General features: G+C 45.9%; 1 protein-coding gene across 1 annotated transcript; it reads right to left on the reverse strand.

Annotated features, from left to right (window-relative positions):
• Window positions 1–788: 788 nt before the first annotated feature.
• Plrg1 (pleiotropic regulator 1) lies at window positions 789–15,221 on the reverse strand. Its single transcript, XM_041659177.1, has 14 exons — window positions 15,117–15,221; window positions 13,703–13,809; window positions 12,272–12,414; window positions 11,675–11,728; window positions 11,120–11,210; window positions 10,389–10,476; window positions 8,332–8,433; window positions 7,402–7,494; window positions 5,864–6,115; window positions 4,270–4,372; window positions 3,275–3,383; window positions 2,204–2,343; window positions 1,613–1,806; window positions 789–950 (listed from the first exon to the last, which is right to left on the reverse strand). The coding sequence occupies exons 1-14, from the start codon at window positions 15,123–15,125 to the stop codon at window positions 891–893; spliced, it is 1,545 nt and encodes a 514-aa protein (XP_041515111.1). The 5' UTR covers window positions 15,126–15,221; the 3' UTR covers window positions 789–890.
• Between the last annotated feature and the right edge of the window lie 5,792 nt (window positions 15,222–21,013).

The raw sequence follows: 21,013 nt of genomic DNA on the forward strand, positions 1-21,013 counted from the left end.
AAAAGCAGGCTGAGCAAGCCCCAATGAGCAGCGTTTCCCATACCCTCTGGAACAGCTCCCGCCTCCAGGCCCCTGTCCCTTCAGGGATGGAAGTGTAAGCCAAATAAACCCTTTCCTCCCCAACTTGCTCTCTGGTCATGGTGTTCATCACAGCACAGAAATCCTAAGACAGCGACTAGGTATCACTGATTTTGCTTTCTTCTGAGACACGTTAGCTTCTCCAGGATGCTAATTTTCTTCCTAGTATTGGTTTCTAAAATACATGCATTAAGAATTGAAGATAATCAAAATATATAAAGCAGACTAAATATTCTCCTGTAATCCACTACCTCACCTCACAAAGCCATTGCCATCAATCTGACGCGACTTCATTAATTCTGAGTATGACTAGCTTACAAAAATGCTTGTACATTTTACATAAGCAATCTAATGATCTAGTGTTTCCTTCCAGAGACTACTGAGAAATGTCGGAACACAATCCTAGCGCACTCGTCCCGTGTGGACAGGACCTTGGGTTAGTGTAAAGGACCAGAGAGCAAGTGTGCAGTGCACGCGGGTGCACATGTCAGATTCTTCCTAGAAAGGAAAGAGGACAAAGGATTCCAGGAGTTTCCATCAGCCTGGAAAACTACTACACCCAACGACAGCACGCAGGATGTGACCTCAGAACTTGAAACTGCCCAAATCCAGGGCAGCTTCACTTGGACTCATTCCTGACTGCACACGGTGAGCCATCGTTCTTGATGGCTGCACTGCACTTGGCTGTCTGCTTTAGAAATAAACACCGCTGATGGGCACAGGGAGCAGTTTATTGTAAAGTACAAAGCAGCAGTGACTTCCGCATCAACTCCAAGCTAGGAACAGGGGGACAGCCATGAAGACGGTGCCCACTAAAATCTCTTCCTCTTGATAATCTCTGGTTTCCAGCTGACTGGGTGAGTCTCTTCCGTCTAAAAACAGAACAGTAAACACAGTGTTACTTTATCAGTTTGTTTCCTTCCCACAAGAAGGCCTTGTCTTTGCTAAATCACACTGCTTGGCAGGACATGTTTAATGGATCCTGAGGATTTTAAAACCATCTGACCAACTTCTGGCATTATCCAGTCTAATAACGTTCAAAGTCAGATTTCTGTTCAGATATTACACCACCACCCAGGCTGTGGTTCCAGATTTCATTTCCACAGAAGTCTACTATTTGCTACTAAAATGTATCGTTTTCCCAGTAACTGCACTGACAAAAAACTGGGTCTAAAGGTAATGTAACAATGGAGCCACCAGCATCACTGAATCACACAGAAGCCAAGATGACCACTGCAGATGACAAATCCCTCAGGACTGTAAAGAGTCCTTCTCTTTCTGCAATCAAGTGAGAAGCCCCGCTAAACTGGCGTGGCAGCTCTTACTTTAAAGGCGTGTAAAAAGCTGGGTGCTTGCTCATGCCCAGTCCCTGACTGGGGAGGCAGAGGCAGGAGTCTGCTTTAATCCTAAGGTCAGCTTGAGCTACAAAGTGAGTTACAAGCCAGCCAGAGACACAATGTGAAGCCCTGTCTCTACAAAGCACACAGTTAAATGAAATCTAAAGCAAGAAGCATACATGGAGAGCAGCACTTACCGCAGTCTCGTCCTCTCTGTAAACTTTAATAGTTTTGTCAGCTTCTGCTGTTAGCAACCGGCTTTCTGACTGATCAAACACACAAGCAAATATTCCCGACTCACTGTCCAAAGACCCAGGCTGGACGGCTGCATGGACCCGCTGAAAGTTATAGCCAGTTCTCCAGTCCCAAAGGTGCATGGTGCCATTGTCAGCTGCGAAGGAAAGGCGTGGTTAGGATTCTATCCCTTCAACAGCTCAGGTGACCCAGGAGCTAAACATCACATCAGCGCTACAAAGACAGAACACACACACACACTCACTCAAATTCCCTAATAAGGTTTTAGCTACTTTCATTTGTGTTTAATTCATAACATTTGAAATCCAACCAAACACGGGACAATTCCTAGCATAAACCCCTACCTTCAGCACACGTGAATTCCAAGAGGACTAATGATACAACATGCTGCATGGGTTATCAAGACATCATGAACATGCACATAGACCCCGTCAAGTGAGCACCATCACAACACAGCTGTGATGCTGTAGGAACTACGCTAGCTCCCCCACTTCAACAGAAGGACGAACAACACACCAGAGAACCCTGCGTACCTCCAGACACAAGCACCCCATCGGCATTGACTGCCAGCGTGTTGATGATGGCGTTATGACCGGAGAGATTCTGAATGAAGCCTCCGTCAGGGAACTTCCACTGCTTTATGTTATCTGGAGACCCAGATGCAAATGTGTAACTGGAATAAAGATTGACAGGAGTTCATGGGAAAGTCCACCGCATTACAAAATCTCCCAGACAGAGACAACTTAAGCGCAAAGTCATCAATGTCTCTGCTCAGCAATATCAAGGCCCAGCAGCCTCTCAAACAGTGGAAGGCATTTGAAATTCCAGAGTAATGCTTTCATTTCTTTTTTTTTTTTTTTTGGTTTTTCGAGACAGGGTTTCTCTGTGGTTTTGGAGCCTGTCCTGGAACTAGCTCTTGTAGACCAGGCTGGTCTCGAACTCACAGAGATCCGCCTGCCTCTGCCTCCCGAGTGCTGGGATTAAAGGCGTGCGCCACCACCGCCCGGCTATGCTTTCATTTCTTCAGCGTTCTACGCTGACTTAGCATAACAAATGTGCACATCCAATGGGCAAAAAACCCTATGGCAATTTTGGAGAAAGGGAGAGAAGGAAAGAGAGGGAGGCTTGAGAGAGAGGAAGGAAAGGAAGAAAACAAGAGACAGTAATGGGGAGGGCCCAGCGAGGTGAGTCGGGGTGGCCTGACCTGAGGACCAGCTGTGACTTGTGCTCCTCTTCCATCCCCCCCACCCCCCCGTACATTAGCTTCCTCCTCAAGGACGAAACTACTCTGTGTCTGTCTCAGATGTCACAGAACAATGTATATGCCCCAGTCTACGATGGGTAAAGAGCATGTCCAATACCCCACATGTCCCAAATGTACTTAGCTGGGACCACCCCCTTCTGCCGTGCAGGTCTCACATGACTCAGGCTATATAAGGAAGGACTGCCTCCTTGATTCCACAGAGCATGAAGCACAGCAGCGGCAGACAGAAAATTAAAGGAAGTCTGTCCGAAAGCAGCATGGGCTGCAAGACTGCTCGCAGTCCTGGTGTTGGAGTTCCACTGAGACAGAGACAGAAAAGCCGATTAGCAAACGCACTTACTGTCGTGGATGTAAGACCACAGCCCTGACAGATTTCTTATGATTCGTCAATGTCACTCTTGTCTTCCCAGCCACCAGATCCCATAATCGTATTGTGGTATCGTGACTCCCTGTAATGAAAAGACACGCACACAGAGAGAGACATGGGCAGAATCCACAAGTTAGAACACGGTAAACACGACGTGCTCCTCTGTACACATGATACCGTGAGGAATCCCTCAGAGTTCTAAACGTGCAGTTTCATTTTAAACCCAGCTCTTCTGAAGATGCCCGGCTGAAGCACCAGTGAGAAAGCCCGGTGGGTAAGAGCAGTTCTTCCTGGATTTGCTTCTCAGCACCCACACAGTGCTGCACAACCCTGTAACTCAGCTCCAGGGAACCTGACCTCTTCTGTCTGGTGTGGGGAGCAGGCACACGCGTAATGTACAAACATACACTCAGGCCAAACACACATAAAAATTTAAAAGTAAAAAAATAAATAAAATACCCGATCCACTATCAAAAAATATAAACAGCAAATCAAAGCAATCTGCATTTTATCCTCCAGCGACCGGGGGGAGCCTGGATCTTGTGTCTTAGTACCTCTAGGTAACAAAATCAAGTGAAAGAATTAATCTGCGGTCTTAGTAAAGTCCCGCTGTCGTTCAAGTAAGACTCACGCCTGTTCTGAAGGTATTGGGGGCACGGCGTTTTCTAACTTTAACCCCCTAGAACGAGAGTCATGATACTCTAGATTGACAAGTGCCTATATCTAATAGCAGTTTCTAGATAGCTTTACAATATCTAACACATCCTATGATACATAAAAAGCACAAGAAAAAAACCTTGCAACCCTAAACTTCAAACGCCATGACTAAATACAAAGAGACACTAGAGCACAGCAGAGGGAGGGTGGGGAGCGACAGCGCAGGAGCGGACTGGGGGTTGGGGGCAACAGCGCAGGCGCAGAACGCAGGGCATCCGGATGAAGGGGTAGGGCAGAGAAGCACAGCATACCGGTTATAATCTGTGGTTCTGCAGCCTGGCATCTCACGGTAGCAACTGCATTTGTGTGTCCGGACAACGTGTGCACACTGGCTTTGGTCCTCACGTCCCAAATCTGTGAAAACACAAGCAGAGAGCTCTGAAACAGGACACCTGAGCGCTCCACGTCTGCCGGAGCAGCCGTCTGGAGACAACGAAGAGAACGCACAAACGAGGACAATGATCCTGTTTGGGGAGACAGAGGCCCAGGAGACGGAAGTTCAAAGATCGGATACTGATCTATCAGAGAATTAAACGGCTAGTGGAAGACCTCTGTGAAAGCCCAGGGCCGTAGTCCTCAACCTTCCCAATGCTGCAGCCCTTTAACACAGCTCCTCATGTTGTGCTGACCCCTAAACATAAAATGATTTTTGTTGCTACTTCATAACCATAATTTTGCTATTATAAATCATAATGTAAATATTTGATAAGCAGGATGGTCTTAAGTGAGCCCTATGAAAGGGCTGGTTAACCCCGAAGGGGTGACGACCCACAGGTTGGGAACCACAGGCTAAGAATGCGAAGCTGTCACAATGTGGGGGCAGGACATTAACAACAGGAAACACAGGACTGAAGTGTGACATGGAGCAAACACAGAAGTCGTGAATCCTGAGAGAGAATAGACTCCATTGTTCTTTATGGAAAACAACACGTTTGCCTGTGAGAGGACAAGCACACAGCGACAGCTCACTCACCCGTGCATGTGAGAAGCACACGGACAGCTCACTCACCCGTGCATGTGAGAAGCACACGGCGACAGCTCACTCACCCGTGCATGTGAGAGGACAAGCACACAGCGACAGCTCACTCACCCGTGCATGTGAGAAGCACACGGCGACAGCTCACTCACCCGTGCATGTGAGAGGACAAGCACACAGCGACAGCTCACTCACCCGTGCATGTGATCACCCGTGCATGTGAGAGGACAAGCACACGGCGACAGCTCACGCACCCGCGCATGTGATCACCCGTGCATGTGAGAGGACAAGCACACGGCGACAGCTCATGCACCCGCGCATGTGAGAGGACAAGCACAGGGCGACAGCTCACTCACCCGTGCATGTGAGAGGACAGACAAGCACACGGCGACAGCTCACTCACCCGTGCATGTGAGAGGACAAGCACAGGGCGACAGCTCACTCACCCGTGCATGTGAGAGGACAAGCACACAGCGACAGCTCACTCACCCGTGCATGTGATCACCCGTGCATGTGAGAGGACAAGCACACGGCAACAGCTCACGCACCCGCGCATGTGATCACCCGTGCATGTGAGAGGACAAGCACACGGCGACAGCTCACGCACCCGCGCATGTGAGAGGACAAGCACACGGCGACAGCTCACTTACCCGTGCATGTGAGAGGACAGACAAGCACACGGCGACAGCTCACTCACCCGTGCATGTGAGAGGACATGCACACAGCGACAGCTCACTCACCCGTGCATGTGAGAGGACATGCACACAGCGACAGCTCACTCACCCGTGCATGTGAGAAGACAAGCACACGGCGACAGCTCACTCACCCGTGCATGTGAGAGGACAAGCACACGGCGACAGCTCACTCACCCGTGCAGTTGAATCTCGACTACAAGTCACCAGGACGTCGATTGTTGGATGCAAATCCAGACCATACACTGCACTCAGATGGCCATGATAGTGCCGTATAACCTTGTTGTACTCGAGATCCCAGCACTTCACTTGCTTGTCTTCCCCACAAGAGAACAAGTAGGGGCTCCTCGTGCTCACGATCACACCACGCACCGTGCTGATGTGCCCAGTCAAGGACAGCTTCAATTTGCCACTAGCCAAGTCCCAAATCTGAAATCAAATAATTGTTTTGCTTTACGCTGGTTACCTCCTACCAAAATTCCAAACAGTGACATAACAGTAACTGTATACACATAAAAACTAAGACGGTTTACACTGATTCCTCTCCAAACAACAGCAGGAAAAAGCGCACATTCAGACTGGGTAAGAGTTTGCAGGCAGCGACAAGGTTGATACCCCCAATGCATAAGGCTTACTGATGATGAAAATACCAACAACACAGTACCCAAGGGCACAGCTGAACCCAGAAAAGAACCAACAATGAAAATGCCCACCTTCACTACATGTCTGCATTCAGTCCCAATGCACCCTCTGACGGCTGTGTGGTCAGCACAATGGCCCAACTACCAGCTCACTAACTTTGCAAAGAAATTTGCGCTTTCTGTACCATTCGGGCTAACGTGTAGTTATGACAATCTATTAAAACAGAAATACAGCTTATCACAATAAAAACCATCAAAACTAAAAATTTTAATGTTGAACAGTAAGAAGCAGGTTATAGAATTACCTGCACCGTCTACCCATTTAAAATACTGAACTTTTCTAAAGAATGGATCTTTAAGTGGCTGGAGAGATGGCTCAGAGGTTCAGTTCCCAGCAACCACATGTAATAAGATCTGGTGCCAGCTTCTGGCCTGCAGGGACACATGCAGGCAGAACATTGCATATATAATAAATTAAATAAGTAAATCTTTTTTTTTAAAAAAAATGTATCTTTAAGACAATGCTATGTGAGAAAAACAAGACTCAAATTTAAAAAAAAAAAAAAAAGAGGATTTTTGCCAGGCATAGTGACACACACCTTTAATTCCAGCACGAGAGAAGCAGAAGCAGGTGGATCTCTGTGGGTTTGAGGTCAGCCTGGTCTACAGAGCTCATTCCAAGATAGCCAGGGCTACACACAGAGGCCCCGTCTCAAAAATACAACACCAAAGGGAATAAAACAGAGCCAACTCATACATACACCGGCACATCAACATAGACCAACACAGACATACTAAAATGCACGCGCGTGAGGGTCTAAAAGTGCATGCCGTGTACAGTCTAGGCTCTCAGAGTACTTCCCCTACATCTCCTCAGAAGTATGTCTCCATTTTGCAATCACAGGATGAAAACTCCGTTCATAGAATTAACAGTAGGCCATTAACATGTTTACAAGGTAAGTTTGAATGTCACTTTGCAAACAGGCATTGCACGCAGCAATCTCAAAAAGAACCTACAGCATCAATTCCTCCTAGGAAGTAACCTAAGAACAGACCCAGCACCTTCCTTATTACCTTTATAGTTCTGTCGGCAGAGCCAGTAACGAACCACTGATTGCCAGGTTCCACAGCAATGCACCGAACCCAGCCAAGATGCCCACTGATAACCTGGAACAGAAAGGGAAGTGAGCAGACGCATACATACGATATTTAAAAGGCACCCAATTTTAACACCCTGCATCATCTTCAAACTACGGCTCTATAAAAATTGACAGTTATATAATTCAGAGTGAGAAAATGAACTTCTTTTCAATGAGAGAATGAATACAAAACCGAGGTCCATCTATACAATGGTCTACTACTAGCCAAGAAAAAGGAGTGCAATTTATTTCAAAATCATTGAGTGAAGAGCACTATTTTCAAGAAGCAACTATTACATACTTTCAATTTCATGGCACAATTTTTTTTATAAAAAGATGCAAGTATAATAAGAGAAACGAATCCGCAGTTGCCAGGACTAGAGTGTATAACTACAATAGTACTCGGTGCTCCATGAGGCGGTGTCGTGATTATGGCAGTGGATACTCAAACCTGCATCTGTGACACTCATCAGACCCACACACCAGTATGGAGGACAGGGTGTCTGAAAAACAGGTATGCTGGCTGTCCGTTTCCTAGCTCATATTTTATCTTATAATTTATTACAGCAGGGATGATCACTGGCCAAAAAGCTTCTAAGGAATCTTCTTCACTGCCACAGAAAATGCTTCTCTTTCTTAATTATCTGCTCTCCACATTTAGTACCGTCTACCAATACCTTAAACTGCACTGTATTTAAAAACAAAACAAGCCAGCACGTAGCTGCACCAGGAAACTGCCCCCGACCTCTCAGCATGGTGCCCAACCCACCTCCCTCAGGTCACTCCCTAAATTCCCAAGCTCACTTCTGGCTGACGGGAAGCCCTCAATGTGCTCCGAGGTAGAAGGAAGAGCAGATCCACTTACCCTATAGAGTTTCCACGGTGGGTGCCACTGGGGTTTGGGCATTGTAGGGGCTTTTTTAGCCATTAATGCAGAGTTCTTGGTATTGCCGGCCTCCATGATCATCTAGATACGGACAATCGTCAGATTACACAACTACCATGGCTGACACATTGAAGGTTCTAAGCCACTAATTCAAAAGTACAAACTGAAAGGCGATGTATGAAAGAGTGTTTTCCCCCCATTAACTGAAGAGGAAGACACCTAAAAAACCTTTTCTTAACTTAAAAAACAGGTATAAAGCTTCACCCGAATGCTGCATGTTCCATACTTTTAAAAAGAAAGTAGAAACACCTGAGGCAGACAGAGTCCTGTACTCTGAACAGATATCTCTGTGCACTTCAAAATTCAACTGAGCCAACTACTTGTCGATCAACTTTCGGCAAAAACTTGGTAACCTCCCTTAATCGCTCCATTTTCTAATAGAACTAAATATTATTTTAAAATATATACTAGCTGACAAAGGCTCAGCATCCTTAATCCAAAAATTTACTTGCAAGTGCTCCAATACCCAAGCCTAACTTAGATTTCAGATTGAGTGCACAATAGCTAATATATACGCTAATAAATTGCCCACCAGACGTTGAGGCCTTATAGCTAAAGACACCGTGCACCTGGGTTGTAAGACACAGAGAAAACAACCTGGGAACTGAAATGGAAACTCTCCCAATTAGCCAACTTTCTCAGAAGTTCTGCACAGGCTCTCAGAGGAGAAAAGGATCAATGATCCTCCCCAGCTCTGACTCCTATGAACTTCAGTACCAACTGGCAAGGCAAGATGTGGTCATTTGTGTATTAGTGACATCACTGTTCAAGGAGTCACCAACTGCTCTTTGCTTGGATTTGAGGCCTGTTCCACAGCAGGGAACCCATACATGGTACTATAAACCTGGTCAAAACCATACAGCTAGGAAATCCTCTAATACCATCTCCTCTAACACTGTGGAAGAGGAAGTGGGAAGAAACGAAGAGACAAAAGTTAAGGGAAGCGCTGAGTGATGCCATCTTCTGAGCCTAACGCCACAGCTGCAGTCCTGCGCTTGCAGCAGTCACAGGAACCTGCACTGGGCCTACAGCCTGGCCCATCAGCTGTGGACAGGGAGGGGTACACAGGCCTACACAAGCCTGGCCCATCAGTAATCAGCTGTGGACAGAGACTACAAACTACTGAGATTTTTAAGAGAGAAGGGGTCGTTGTCTTCAGGTGTGTACCTACTGCTGAGCCCGCCAAGCTCAAATGGACAGTTCCAAACCCACGGTCTGCACACAGCCTGGTTAAACCCATGGGTCACTAAACAAACACAGAGATATGGAAGTGGAGAAGGAATCTGTAGAAGGAGGAGGGCTAAGGGGGGGAGGTGAGAGTGATCAGAACGCATTTGTTTACACAGATGGAGTGTCAACACGCACACGTAAGTAATTTTAAAACATGTGTCAGTTTTCTAAGAAACAAAAAAAAATCTAAGATCTAATCCAAAGCACTCACAGTGCAAGCCATTTAAATAGGGAATGCACAACCTAGAGAATCTCCATCAGCATCGCCCCCTTACTCCAAAACTGTATTAAAGCTATAAAATCTACCCTTAGGCGGTCTAAACTGGGCCAAGGGATGTAGCTTAATTGGGAGATTGCTTGCCTAGCATGCAAGAAAGATTTGGGTTAATCTCCAGTCTGTAGGAGGTGAAGGTAGCAGGATCTGGAGTTCAGGGTTAGCTCGGCTACACAGGGTCAAGGCTAGCCTGGGCTACCTGAGACCCTATCTTGAAAAAGCTTAAATTATCCTTCCAAGGAGACAGAAATTCTGAACACAGATCCACTCTGAAATGTGGTCTCTGCCAAATGGACTCCAGCACTGTTTCAGGGCTGTGAGACACCAAGGACTATCTTGGGCTGCTATGTTATTAATAGATCCCAGGACAGTGTTGACTTCAGTATCCACGTAAGACTTTTAAGATAAAGGAAAGGAGGAAATCATGTTCCAAAAGCTAGAATTCTGTAGTTTTTTGACCCAGGAGACTTACAGAGTTCATCGCTGTGGGCTGGGAACGGTCAGAAGCTCCTGGGTGTCGGTACTCACTCCCAGCAGGTCCAGTACGATTTGCATCAGCTCTGCAGAATGGAAAAATCATGAAATAATTACTCAGCACCTCTCTAGTTATGTGTTCTGAACAAACAAACTTTCTCTTATGACTTCTGTGAGCCAGTTGGGCGACAACTCAGTTGGTAAAGTGCTTGCTACTGCAAACATGAGACCTAAATTCAACTCCCAAAATTGTTGTTAAAGAAAAAAAGAAAGAAAGAAAAAGCTTGGTGACATGTGCTTGTGATCCCTACATTGGGGACAGGGCAGGCACACTAGGGCTGCCTGCCTGCCTGCCAGCCTAGCTAGCCTACTTGCTGAGTCCCAGGGCAGTAAGAAACCCTACACAAGTAAAGGGAGGAGCAGGGAGTTACACTGTGGGCTAAGGCCTTGTTTAGTCACCTGACTCCAACCTCTGCCTACAGTAGAAAGAGAACCAACTCCCCAACGCTGTCCTTCACTTCCACATGAGCACCGTGGTGTACACACATACACACATACACACACACACACACACACACACACACAGACAGACAGACATAGACACAGAGACACACACACAGGATTCTTTCTAATGGCACACTGGTGGTAGCAGCTGGCTCCCAAATGCACATACATTAACAAGCAACAACTGCAATGGTGGGAATCTCTGTGACAGCACAGCAGCCATACCTGGCCTGATTCGGCAGCGCCACAGCTAAGGACTGTGCGGCTGACTCACTGGGCATTCTCTGTACCTTGGTGTCGGCAGTCAGGGCAACACCTGTGGAAATAAAGCCGTCCTGTCAGTACTGCTGTCGACCGTAACCCCCTGCACTGGAAACACAACTGGAGCGAAACAGGCGTTTCTAAGCAGTAATGGCGTGGTAGTCTTGATTCAGTTCAGCTTGTCTGCACCTTTAACTTTCTCACAATACACACTGGTTAACACACAGCTCAGATGTGAATACAAGTGGCTGGCATTAAGAGCCACACAAAACTACTTAATAAAGTCAACTTTCTATGATTCAGACATTATGTTCACAAGCAAATAGCAGTTATATAAACTTCGCACACGCACACACACACACACGCACGCACGCGCGCACACACACGCGCACGCACGCACGCGCACGCATATGTGCTTGTTTCAGCCACACCTACTCATGCGCGTACCCAGGCACCTACACACTTGTCTAAACAGAAGAGGCAGTGGTGTGGGCCTAGTACAGCCTTGGTGTCACCTACCAGGTCCTGGCGGGTATGGATGGGTACCTGTCACCAGGTATTCAACATCTTGTCCTAAAAGAAATAAATTCATTGCCAGCATATTTATCTTTATTCAAGTATCTTTTAAAATGTATCATCAACATTAACTACAGTTTTCCTCTCAAACTAAAGTGGAGCCGCAGAAATCAAGGGAGGTGATCATTTTGCCTATAAGCTCTATCAAAGCAAGAGTGAGCACGCATTTCTGTCTAGCCGTGCTGAGAACACAGGATGTCCTATTCACTGACAACTACCTGGGCAAATAATTTCACATGGAATACGAGATGCTCTTTGTTCCTTGCAACTTCATCTTCCTGAATTACAGACCAGACAGATGGCCTCCCCATGGGCTCGTAATAAACCTCAATGTTTCCCTGGAGACTCCACTGTAACCTGTCCACCTCTTAAGAGCCCTGCTACTACATCCTGTTTTCTAGTAAAAAGTCATCAGCGATGAATCTCAGCTACTACTCTGAAATTTCCACTGTACAAGTTATCAGTCTTCCCTAGTGGGGCACTAAGAAAACTTTTTTTTTCCTATTTTAAAAGTTCACATATAAGCCTGAGAGACGTCACCTTGATTGGCAGGATACTGTTTATGGGGATATGACTCTGCCGCGTTCTGAGATCCCTTCTCCTTAAGGTTCTCTTTAGAAGTGGGCATATGCAAGACAGGACCATACTCATTACGAAGCTTGATTGCCATCTTCCGCTTGTGACTATTTAAAAATCAAAAACACAAAATGCATCCTTAAGTACTGAAAACATATTCACCAATGAAATACTCATATAGCCAGAAAACGAGCACATGAGCTAATACTTTATTCCAGCTCACATACAGGGTGTTTTCAAGTTAAATAGTATTTTAACAAGTACAAAAGTCCAAAATACATTTCCATACCATATATATTTACTTTTTCTCATAACATATCATACAGTATCCATTAAATCCAAGTAGGACTGTAGTTTGCAGCCCAATAAACATAAAGGATTTTTCGATGAGACCTTAACGGTCCAACTGAACTGAAGGCATAGACAAACTAATATAGCTTTAAAAAAAAAAATCTTCAAATGTCTGGTAAATACCCTTGCTAGTTAACTAAAATGTCAGACCCAATGAAAGCACTAAATTAGCACAGCATTTTAAAGAGAAATATACTTACATTACTAAAAAAAAAAAGAAAATCCACCTTATAAATTAAATAAAAATGCAAATCAAAGAAAAAGCAAAGGACAAAGAAGGGTACTGCACACAACACAATCCCAGACTCAGGCTGGTGAGAACCAAAATATGCTCCTGAAAAGTGTTCATTATTGTAAGGAGCAAAGACGGAGTAGAGGGACCGGCCAATTCCAGTTCACCTAGGACTGCTCTGAGAGCAGAAAGCACACACGAAGTGATTCATCAAAAATAAAACAACCTACTTTTCTATTGCTGTGACAAACACCACAGCCGAGGTAACTTATAAAACTTGGGGCTCATGGTTCAAGAGGGCTCGAGTCTTTGACTATTCATCTGGGGACCAAGAGAGAGCTGGCAGGGTGCTGGAGCAGCAGTGGATAGCTTATGCCTGACCCACAAGCATGGGGAAGGGGGGAACGGGAGCAGGCTAACTGGGAATGGTGTGGGCTTTTGAGATCTCACAGCCCACCCCAGTGACACACCTCCTCTAACTAAGTCACACCTCGTGATCCTTCTCAAACAGTTCCACCAACTGGAGACCGAGCATTCAAATACATGAGCCTATGGGGGCCATTCTCCTTAAAACCATCACACTGGGTATTTCTAAATGATGACCAGCTAATGGGATTTTTACCCTAAAAGATAAACAATAGAAAAAAAAGAGAGTAAACTACTTATAGTATGATGGAAAGCCACTGGCTATTGCCCAAGTCGCCTGTGAGTGTCTGCACCGCTTTTAGACTTTAAATGCCACCTTCTCTCTGCACTCTTCTATCAATCTTAAAATATAAATACTTCAGCGACTGAAAAGGAACAAAACTTGCCTCTCTTCATCCAAAGGCACAGGTTTTCCATTATCAGCTACAAACATGTCATGGGTCCTCTTCAGTGACCTGAACACCAGCGTGTGTACAGAATGCTTCTGGACCTCCTGCAAAGAAGCCACCAAAATCACACACTGAACCACAGGTGACCCACACACCCGCATCAACACTTCAATGTTAAATACACAGAAGGATGCACGCTCCACACCATCTAACTGGGTGGTGCAGTCAACAGCAAAGATGACAAAGCTCCTGTCTGGCCGGAGCGCTGGGTAAAGTAACTGAATGAAACCTAAGATAGTAATGTTTAATCCACATTTACTGAGCTTGCACTCTATCTGGCACGGAGTGTGCTCAAGAAAAAACAGACAAAAAATAAGCAAAATAATTCCACATTTTGGGAGGTTCTATAAAAATGGGCAACGGGATGAGTCAGAGGAAAAAAATAAATTGCTAACTGTAATTACGAAAGGTTTATCTGAGGTGATATTTAAGCAGAGGGAGACAGCCTTACACAGAACAGGGGTATGAGCTTTGCAAGCTGAGGGAAAGGCCAATGCAGAGGTGTTCAGATAATGCCAGAACGGAAGCACAGTTGTGACCTCTGAGGGACTGAGGGCTGTTGCATAAAACGAGACTTTTTTATGCTGGCGCACTGTTAATCCCACCACTCGGGCGGGAGGCAGAGGCAGGTGAGGCCAGCCTGGTCTACAGAAGGAGTTTCAGGACAGCCTGGGTTACACAGAGAAACCCTGTCTCCAATAGCTCCCACCCCAGGGGTGGGTGAGGTTCGGACCTCTGCCACACCTACATTTTTATTCTAGTAACACTGGGCCAGAAAGGAGCTTTAAGCAGTAAAAGCAGGTCCAATTCACATTTTGTTTACGTTTGTGGTGAGGGAGGCTGAATACAGCTCCTTGTGAAGGAGTGAAGGACACTCCTTCAGTGTGTTCGTTAAACACAAGCACTTAGACCAGCCTGAAGCTCATTCATCAGTCCCAGCAAAAGGTGCTGGGTCAGACTAGAAGGACTGCAGTGGTCTGGAATGCAGCGGGTGAAATTAAGAAACGTTTGGGAGACGCGAAAACAAACCACAATCAAGCAGGGCGGGCTTTACTCGGGTAAAGTAACAGTCCGCACTGACAGGAGAGCTTGGATCAGCAACCCCAAGCCTCCGAGGACAGCGCCAGCTCCCAGGGACACATACGGACCGCAAGGTTCTTCCTCAGGCTTCCCGCCGACGGAACCTCGGAGCCGGGATGCCATGGGCCTTCCTCTCGCCCCGAGATCCCGGGACCCCCAGTCTCGGCTACACAGCTCCTCTCCCCAGACTCCCAGCACTTGCATCCCGCACGCGCACGCCCGTGGGCAAAGCACAGCTCCAGAGACAAACGACTCCCGGGCGTTACTTTACCTCCACCATTGTCGCCGCGGCTCAGCCAGCTCCTCCAGCAGCCAACTAACTCGACGCAGAATTCGCCGCCACTATTCTACGGCTCCTTCCGGAGACTGGAGCCCGTCGGCGGAAGTGACGCCACTCGCGCACGCGTATTGGCCGCCCGCCGCAAGGGGAGAGGCCGGGGGCGGGGTCTAGCCGCAGGGGCGGGACCGAGGCCGAGGCGGAGTTGAGCGGGAGCCGCGGGGAGGAGCTGGGCGGGGTTTAGGCAGGGATGGGCGGGATCTTCGGGCGGAGGGGCGGGGCGGGGAGAAGCTGGGCGGGGTTTCATGGCGGAGGGCGGAGTCTCCTGCAGCAGCAGAGGGAGCGCCCCAGCTTTGGAGCCCAGCTTTGGAGCCCAGCTTTGGAGCCCTGCTTAGGGCCCGGACCTGCTCCCGGAAGAAGTTTAATGGTCCTTCACGCAGGGATAGAAATGATAGACAACTTACCGTTTTTACTTTATTTGGCCTGATGCTAAAGGATTGAAGTTTTGTCTTTTACCTAGGCATAATCTGTGGTTTATGATCTAGCGTTTTCAAATGTTTTTCTGTGTAAAAATAATTGATGTCGTTGGTGTTTGCAATCTTAAATAAGGCATTTTCACTAATCATTCCTCTTCCTGAACTGTGATTAAGTTCACTGATTCGTCCTCAGAGAATACGGCGGATACTTTGATGAGCGTGAAAATGTAACACAAATATAGCAATATGAATCAATGCTCTCAAATTATTTTTAAATTCATAACATCATTAGAGTAGCGTTTTTACCTGAAGACAGTCATTTCTAGTGTTCTTTTTTTTGGTTTTTTTTTTTTTTTTTTTCGAGACAGGGTTTCTCTGTAGCTTTGGTGCCTGTCCCGGAACTAGCTCATGTAGACCCTGGCCTCAAACTCCCAGAGATCCGCCTGCCTCTACCTCCCAAGTGCTGGGATTAAAGACGTGTGCCACCACCACCCGGCTCTAGTGTTCTTTTGTTTTTTGTTTTTGGTCCCTAACCTAAGGGCTGACCCATCTCTCTAGCCCGAAAATAGTCATTTATAAATTTAAATATGAGTTTAGCCTAAGGACCTTATTTTCTGTGAAAGTGGCCAATGGTGGTACACTTTGCAAGAAAATACCATAACTCTAACACATTTTGAGGATTTAAATAATATTGTAACTTACCTAGAGATAGCAGTAACCATAGCAAAGAGAATTTTAAATCATAATAATACTAAAGAAACATAAGAAAGACCTTAATATATCTATGGTTATGTAATGGCTGCCAGACAGCTCTTACTAAATCTGTCAATATTTAGTCATCCGGAGCATAACTTACGAACAGACTTGTAACAGCAATATACTGAGAAAAAGCACGCTAGATTTTTGCTCTTCTTCCAGCTCTTGAATTATGTCATCCATGTGAAAATTAACGACAGATTAATAGAGGGCTTAGGTGACCCTGTTATCCATAACTCACAAAAATCATAGGCAGAGTTCCTGTGTTATGTAGGAACCTGGGTGTTTCTGTTTGATGTGGCCCTTCTCCTATTTCCTTAGGTTTTTTGTTTGTTTGTTTGTTTTTGTTTTTGTTTTTTGTTTTTTGTTTTTTTTTTTTTTTTTTTTTTTTTTGGTTTTTCGAACCAGAGTTTCTCTGTAGCTTTGGAGCCTGTCCTGGAACTCCCTTTGTAGACCAGGCTGGCCTCGAACTCACAGAGATCCGCCAGCCTCTGCTTCCCGAGTGCTGGGATTAAAGGCATGTGCCACCACCGCCTGGCTTTCCTTAGGTTTTTGAAGGGATCCAGCATCTGCTGCTGGCGGTGCTAGCACACGCCTTTAATCCTAGCACTCGGAGGCAGAGGCTGGCGGATCTGCCTCCTGTTCAAGAGTTCAAGGCTCACCTGGTCTACAAAGAGAGTTCCAGGACAGTCAGGGCCACACAGAGAAACCCTGTCTTGAAAAACCATAAAAAGAATCAGAAGGTAGAGGCTCGTGCCTTTAATTACAGCACATGGGAGGCCAAGCCAGGCAGATCTCTGAGTTTGAGGCTAACCTGAGTTACAGGGCAGCTTGGACTACATAGAGAAAATAAAACAAGACAGAAAAATAAACGAAAGAAAGGGAAGGGAAGGCAGGAAGGCAGGAAGAAGGCAGGAAAGATCAATCTCTGCCCCAGCTAACATCCTGCTCTGCCTTATATGGACGGTAGATGGCACTGTGGCTCTTCACGAGGGTGCCGAGGATTTTTTTTTCCCCCCCTTTAAGCCAACAGGACAAACGTGATAAAGATGACTGCTGAATATGTGTGTGTGAAGACAGTAATGTGAATTTTAAGGAAAGCCTTTCTTCATTAACCAAGCTGTTTCTCGCCCAACAATAAAAATCTTTATTTCCCTTCAAAGAGTGTACCTGGCTGCTGAGCAGTGATAGGCGCGGTGAAGTGGGACCAGGCACTGCTGGAAGGGTCTAGGGCCTATCAGATTTAACTGGATAATCAAACGATTAAGCTGAGAAACGTTCTCACTCTTGAAGTGCAGCAGCCGAATCTTCTCTCTGTGGTGCTGCCAAGACTCGAGCCTCTACTTGCTTTCTTCGCAGATTTCAAGTTGCACAAGAGACTGGTAGGGTTAGCAAGGGGTAAGGCTAGCACGCCCGCTCTTAGTCACCCGTAGTGGCGTCATCCTGACAGGACCACTGAGGTCCCACTCTCTCACTCCCAAGAGTCTCAGGACAACGGAAGCAGAGGGGCATCTTGTTCTTGCTCTTACACCTGTGATCTGTAACTGGTCAGAGAAGAAAATGCCCTGCTCTCCCTCCTCCTCGGGTTCCTTATCAGCTGCACACTCAACGGTCAACTAGGTCAACAAAGGCAGCTGTCCACAGAGACAGTGACCCTCGTACACTTCATCCCTCCGCATGCTCTCTCCTGCTGAGGGTGACAGGCCAACCGGAGGTGTCCCGGCCACTCTCTTCTCATGTTTGTGCTGGAAGTTCTCTCTGGCCTCCAACTTTCCAGGGCTAATTTCCACTGGACAGTTATGCGTAAGCTGTTGCCAAGGAGAGCATGCGAAAAGACTAATAATTGGAGTGTTTCCAATCATGCCTGTGTAGGCAAGCAAGGTCACTGATACGTCTTACCTATGAATTCATGCATGCATTTATGAACCCAGTCACCTGACAGACATGAAGTACCTCAGGTGCTGGTGTGTGATACAGGCAATTCAGTCCCACCCCCTGCGGCCCAGTTCAGAAACCCTTTTCATTTTAAAGATCATTTTCCCTTGGAAGGTTGATACCAAGCCATTGTGCAAATGCCTTCTCTGACTGTAGGGTTCAGCCCAGGTTGCTGTAGCTCATTTCTCTTTCTTGTCTTTCCACATAAATTCCAGATCCTTGCCTCTATTGCTCACTGAGCTACCTCACCTGCCACAAAGGAAGAATTCAAAAATTGCTACTCAGTCCAGATTGCTTTGTGTTATGTAGGCTGGGCCTCGGAGGGACTGAAAAAGTCACAAGAAGAGTGTCTTGATAATTGGGGTTCACAAGTCTTTGTCTTTGGCACCCGGAAGCTGCTGGGCAGGATGATGACAGTCTTGTTTTCTCTGTCACCGATCAACTGCCCTTGACTTACATAACAAGATCAACTAATACGAAAACCGCAGCGGTATTGGCTCAGCAAGCAGCACTCCCTTCCCTTCCCACCAATGGCAGCAGAGCGCAAACACAGCTAAACATTTAGTATGTGTCTTCTCCTTGAAATGGAATCGTCTGCTTGGAACTGCTAGACTACTCCGGGCTCTGTTTACCTGCCTATAACTCTAGAGAAAAGAAGATGTTACAAGGTATCACCTAACATTTGTCTGAACATCCATGCCCACACTATACACCACGTTGAAAAATATGAATGAAAGTTAAGAGGTTAAGAATGAGTATGCCAATCATAGAGACTGTAATAACCATAGATGAGCTGGCCCCAACGGCAGCAGCAACAGACATAAGGTACAGGTAGGAACTCTACAGTTGGTACTGGTGTGTGCACGCATTCCATTGGACAGTGCTCTTTAGTGGACACCGAACACGGCCTGCTGAGTTAGGCAGACTCAGTCAGGTCTGGTAGCAGCCCTTGCCACCTCTGTGCCTGTAGGTAGAAGAGTTGACCTCTGAGCCTCAATTTCATCATCTTTGGAAGGTGGTGGTTTTAAGAACTAAATAAGAGCAATGAACACCGGCGAGGCACGTATCCACGGAGACCAGCTCAGGGGTTTACTCTGGGATTCGTGGTTGGGATGCCTTCCTTTTCTGCTCCTCAGGGTATCCCCAGCCCCTAGCACACTACCTGTGCTTTGGAAGGCTTGCAGGCACTGTGTGGAGAATGATTGTTGAATCTCAGACTGCCAGTCTGAGCTGCATGGAGAGGTGGTTGAAGATCTTCCTCTTCCATGTTAGACAAGATCTGCCTCTGCCTTGCACATCTGTAGAGAGGCCCAGACGTGTGCAACGATTAACACTGCCACTAGGAGGGGACCTGTCAGAGACTGGAAATGTAGCCATACCATACTTCTCGAAACATGATTCATCCTCTTCAAGATCATTCTTTTAAAATCAGCAAAAATATAAACATCATTAGGATGTGTTTCTTATATTCGAAGGATATTCTCATATCTCCTTTTGATTAACACACATATACAAACTTGATTTTTCTGTCAGATTGTGTATTTTCCCAAGGGAAAAAAAAGATAAAATAAAAAGGAATCTCAAAGAATGCTTAAGCATCCTGATAAATAAAGTGCAGACTGGGAAAGAGATCAGTGTTTTTTTGTGTCTAAACTCAGACTTTGCTTCTACAGTCTAAGCTAAAATAATTTGATACATCGTACTATCAAGAAAAGAAATTCAATGTCTCTGTTTCGAAACTTTGTTCCAAACTCAGATCGCTTTCTCTTTCTTCTCAAACTGTAAAATTTGTGAGATTGTTTCACTTTCTGCCCAAACCCAGAAGTGCTTTTGTGAGATTGTTTCACTTCCCGTCCAAACCCAGAAGTGCTTTTGAGCAATGACTTGCAGGAAACGTGACTTGTTGACTTTGGATGTACTTTGATTTAGGTAGGTGGATAGGTTCTTGATTCTTCTTACTGCCAATGGACGAGCCGGTAACACAGACGTGGTGGCTTTTGAGAAATGACAGAAGAAACCAGGCCACATTTACTGTATGGCCACACTAACTGAAAGAGACATATGAAGATTTCACATCTGTAAAATTATCAGTTCGTGTAAATATAACACAAAATAAGGTATATAGTATATTAAAATGAAATGTTGACTGTGTGTTTTATTACTATAATGATAATCTTAATATGGGACCCTTTAATCTGTGATATCATAATAGTTTTTAGAATTGATTGAAAAATATAACCATTAAAAAAAGGCAAAATACAAAAGTATTAAGGGCAGAAATAGAAGCCAGGACTTTTAATTTTTCTCTGATGTTTGTCTCTTACCGCCTAGACAAATGGTTATTTTATAATTCTGATCAGCATCTACAAGAAAAGATAGGCACATGATAATACACTAACACTTGACTTCAGTGGCCTCTTTCAAAAGCAATGTTGTGACCGCCACAAGGCATGAACGTACATGCATCTCTTTACTGAGATTATAGTTTCCCTGAGCCCTTTCTGTACAGGCCAAACGGTTTGGTCTGAATCAGATGTTTTTCTTGCACTTTCTTTGTGAGCTCCTGGACCAGTCAGAACATCTTACAAGACCTCTGACGTGGGGCTCTCTTCAGAATGTCCCCATTTCTCGTCATGCCTCTGACTGAATGAACTGAAGAGCCTCCCCGTGTCCGCTTTAGAGGGGCAGTGAGGAAGAACTGTCTGACGGGTAAACAAGGCTTGC

This window comes from Microtus oregoni, unplaced genomic scaffold, assembly GCF_018167655.1.
Source record: "Microtus oregoni isolate MIOR12 unplaced genomic scaffold, Mior012 000010F_ref0000083, whole genome shotgun sequence".
NCBI lineage: Eukaryota > Metazoa > Chordata > Mammalia > Rodentia > Cricetidae > Microtus > Microtus oregoni.

Excerpts from the sequence above, each read along its gene's own strand:
- Plrg1 (XM_041659177.1), bottom strand. Across the intron at positions 6,116-7,401 it reads CTGCCGACAGAACTATAAAG|ATTTGGGACTTGGCTAGTGG; the intron begins GTAATAAGGAAG and ends ATTTGATTTCAG. Across the intron at positions 3,384-4,269 it reads AGAACCACAGATTATAACCG|GGAGTCACGATACCACAATA; the intron begins GTATGCTGTGCT and ends TTTTCATTACAG.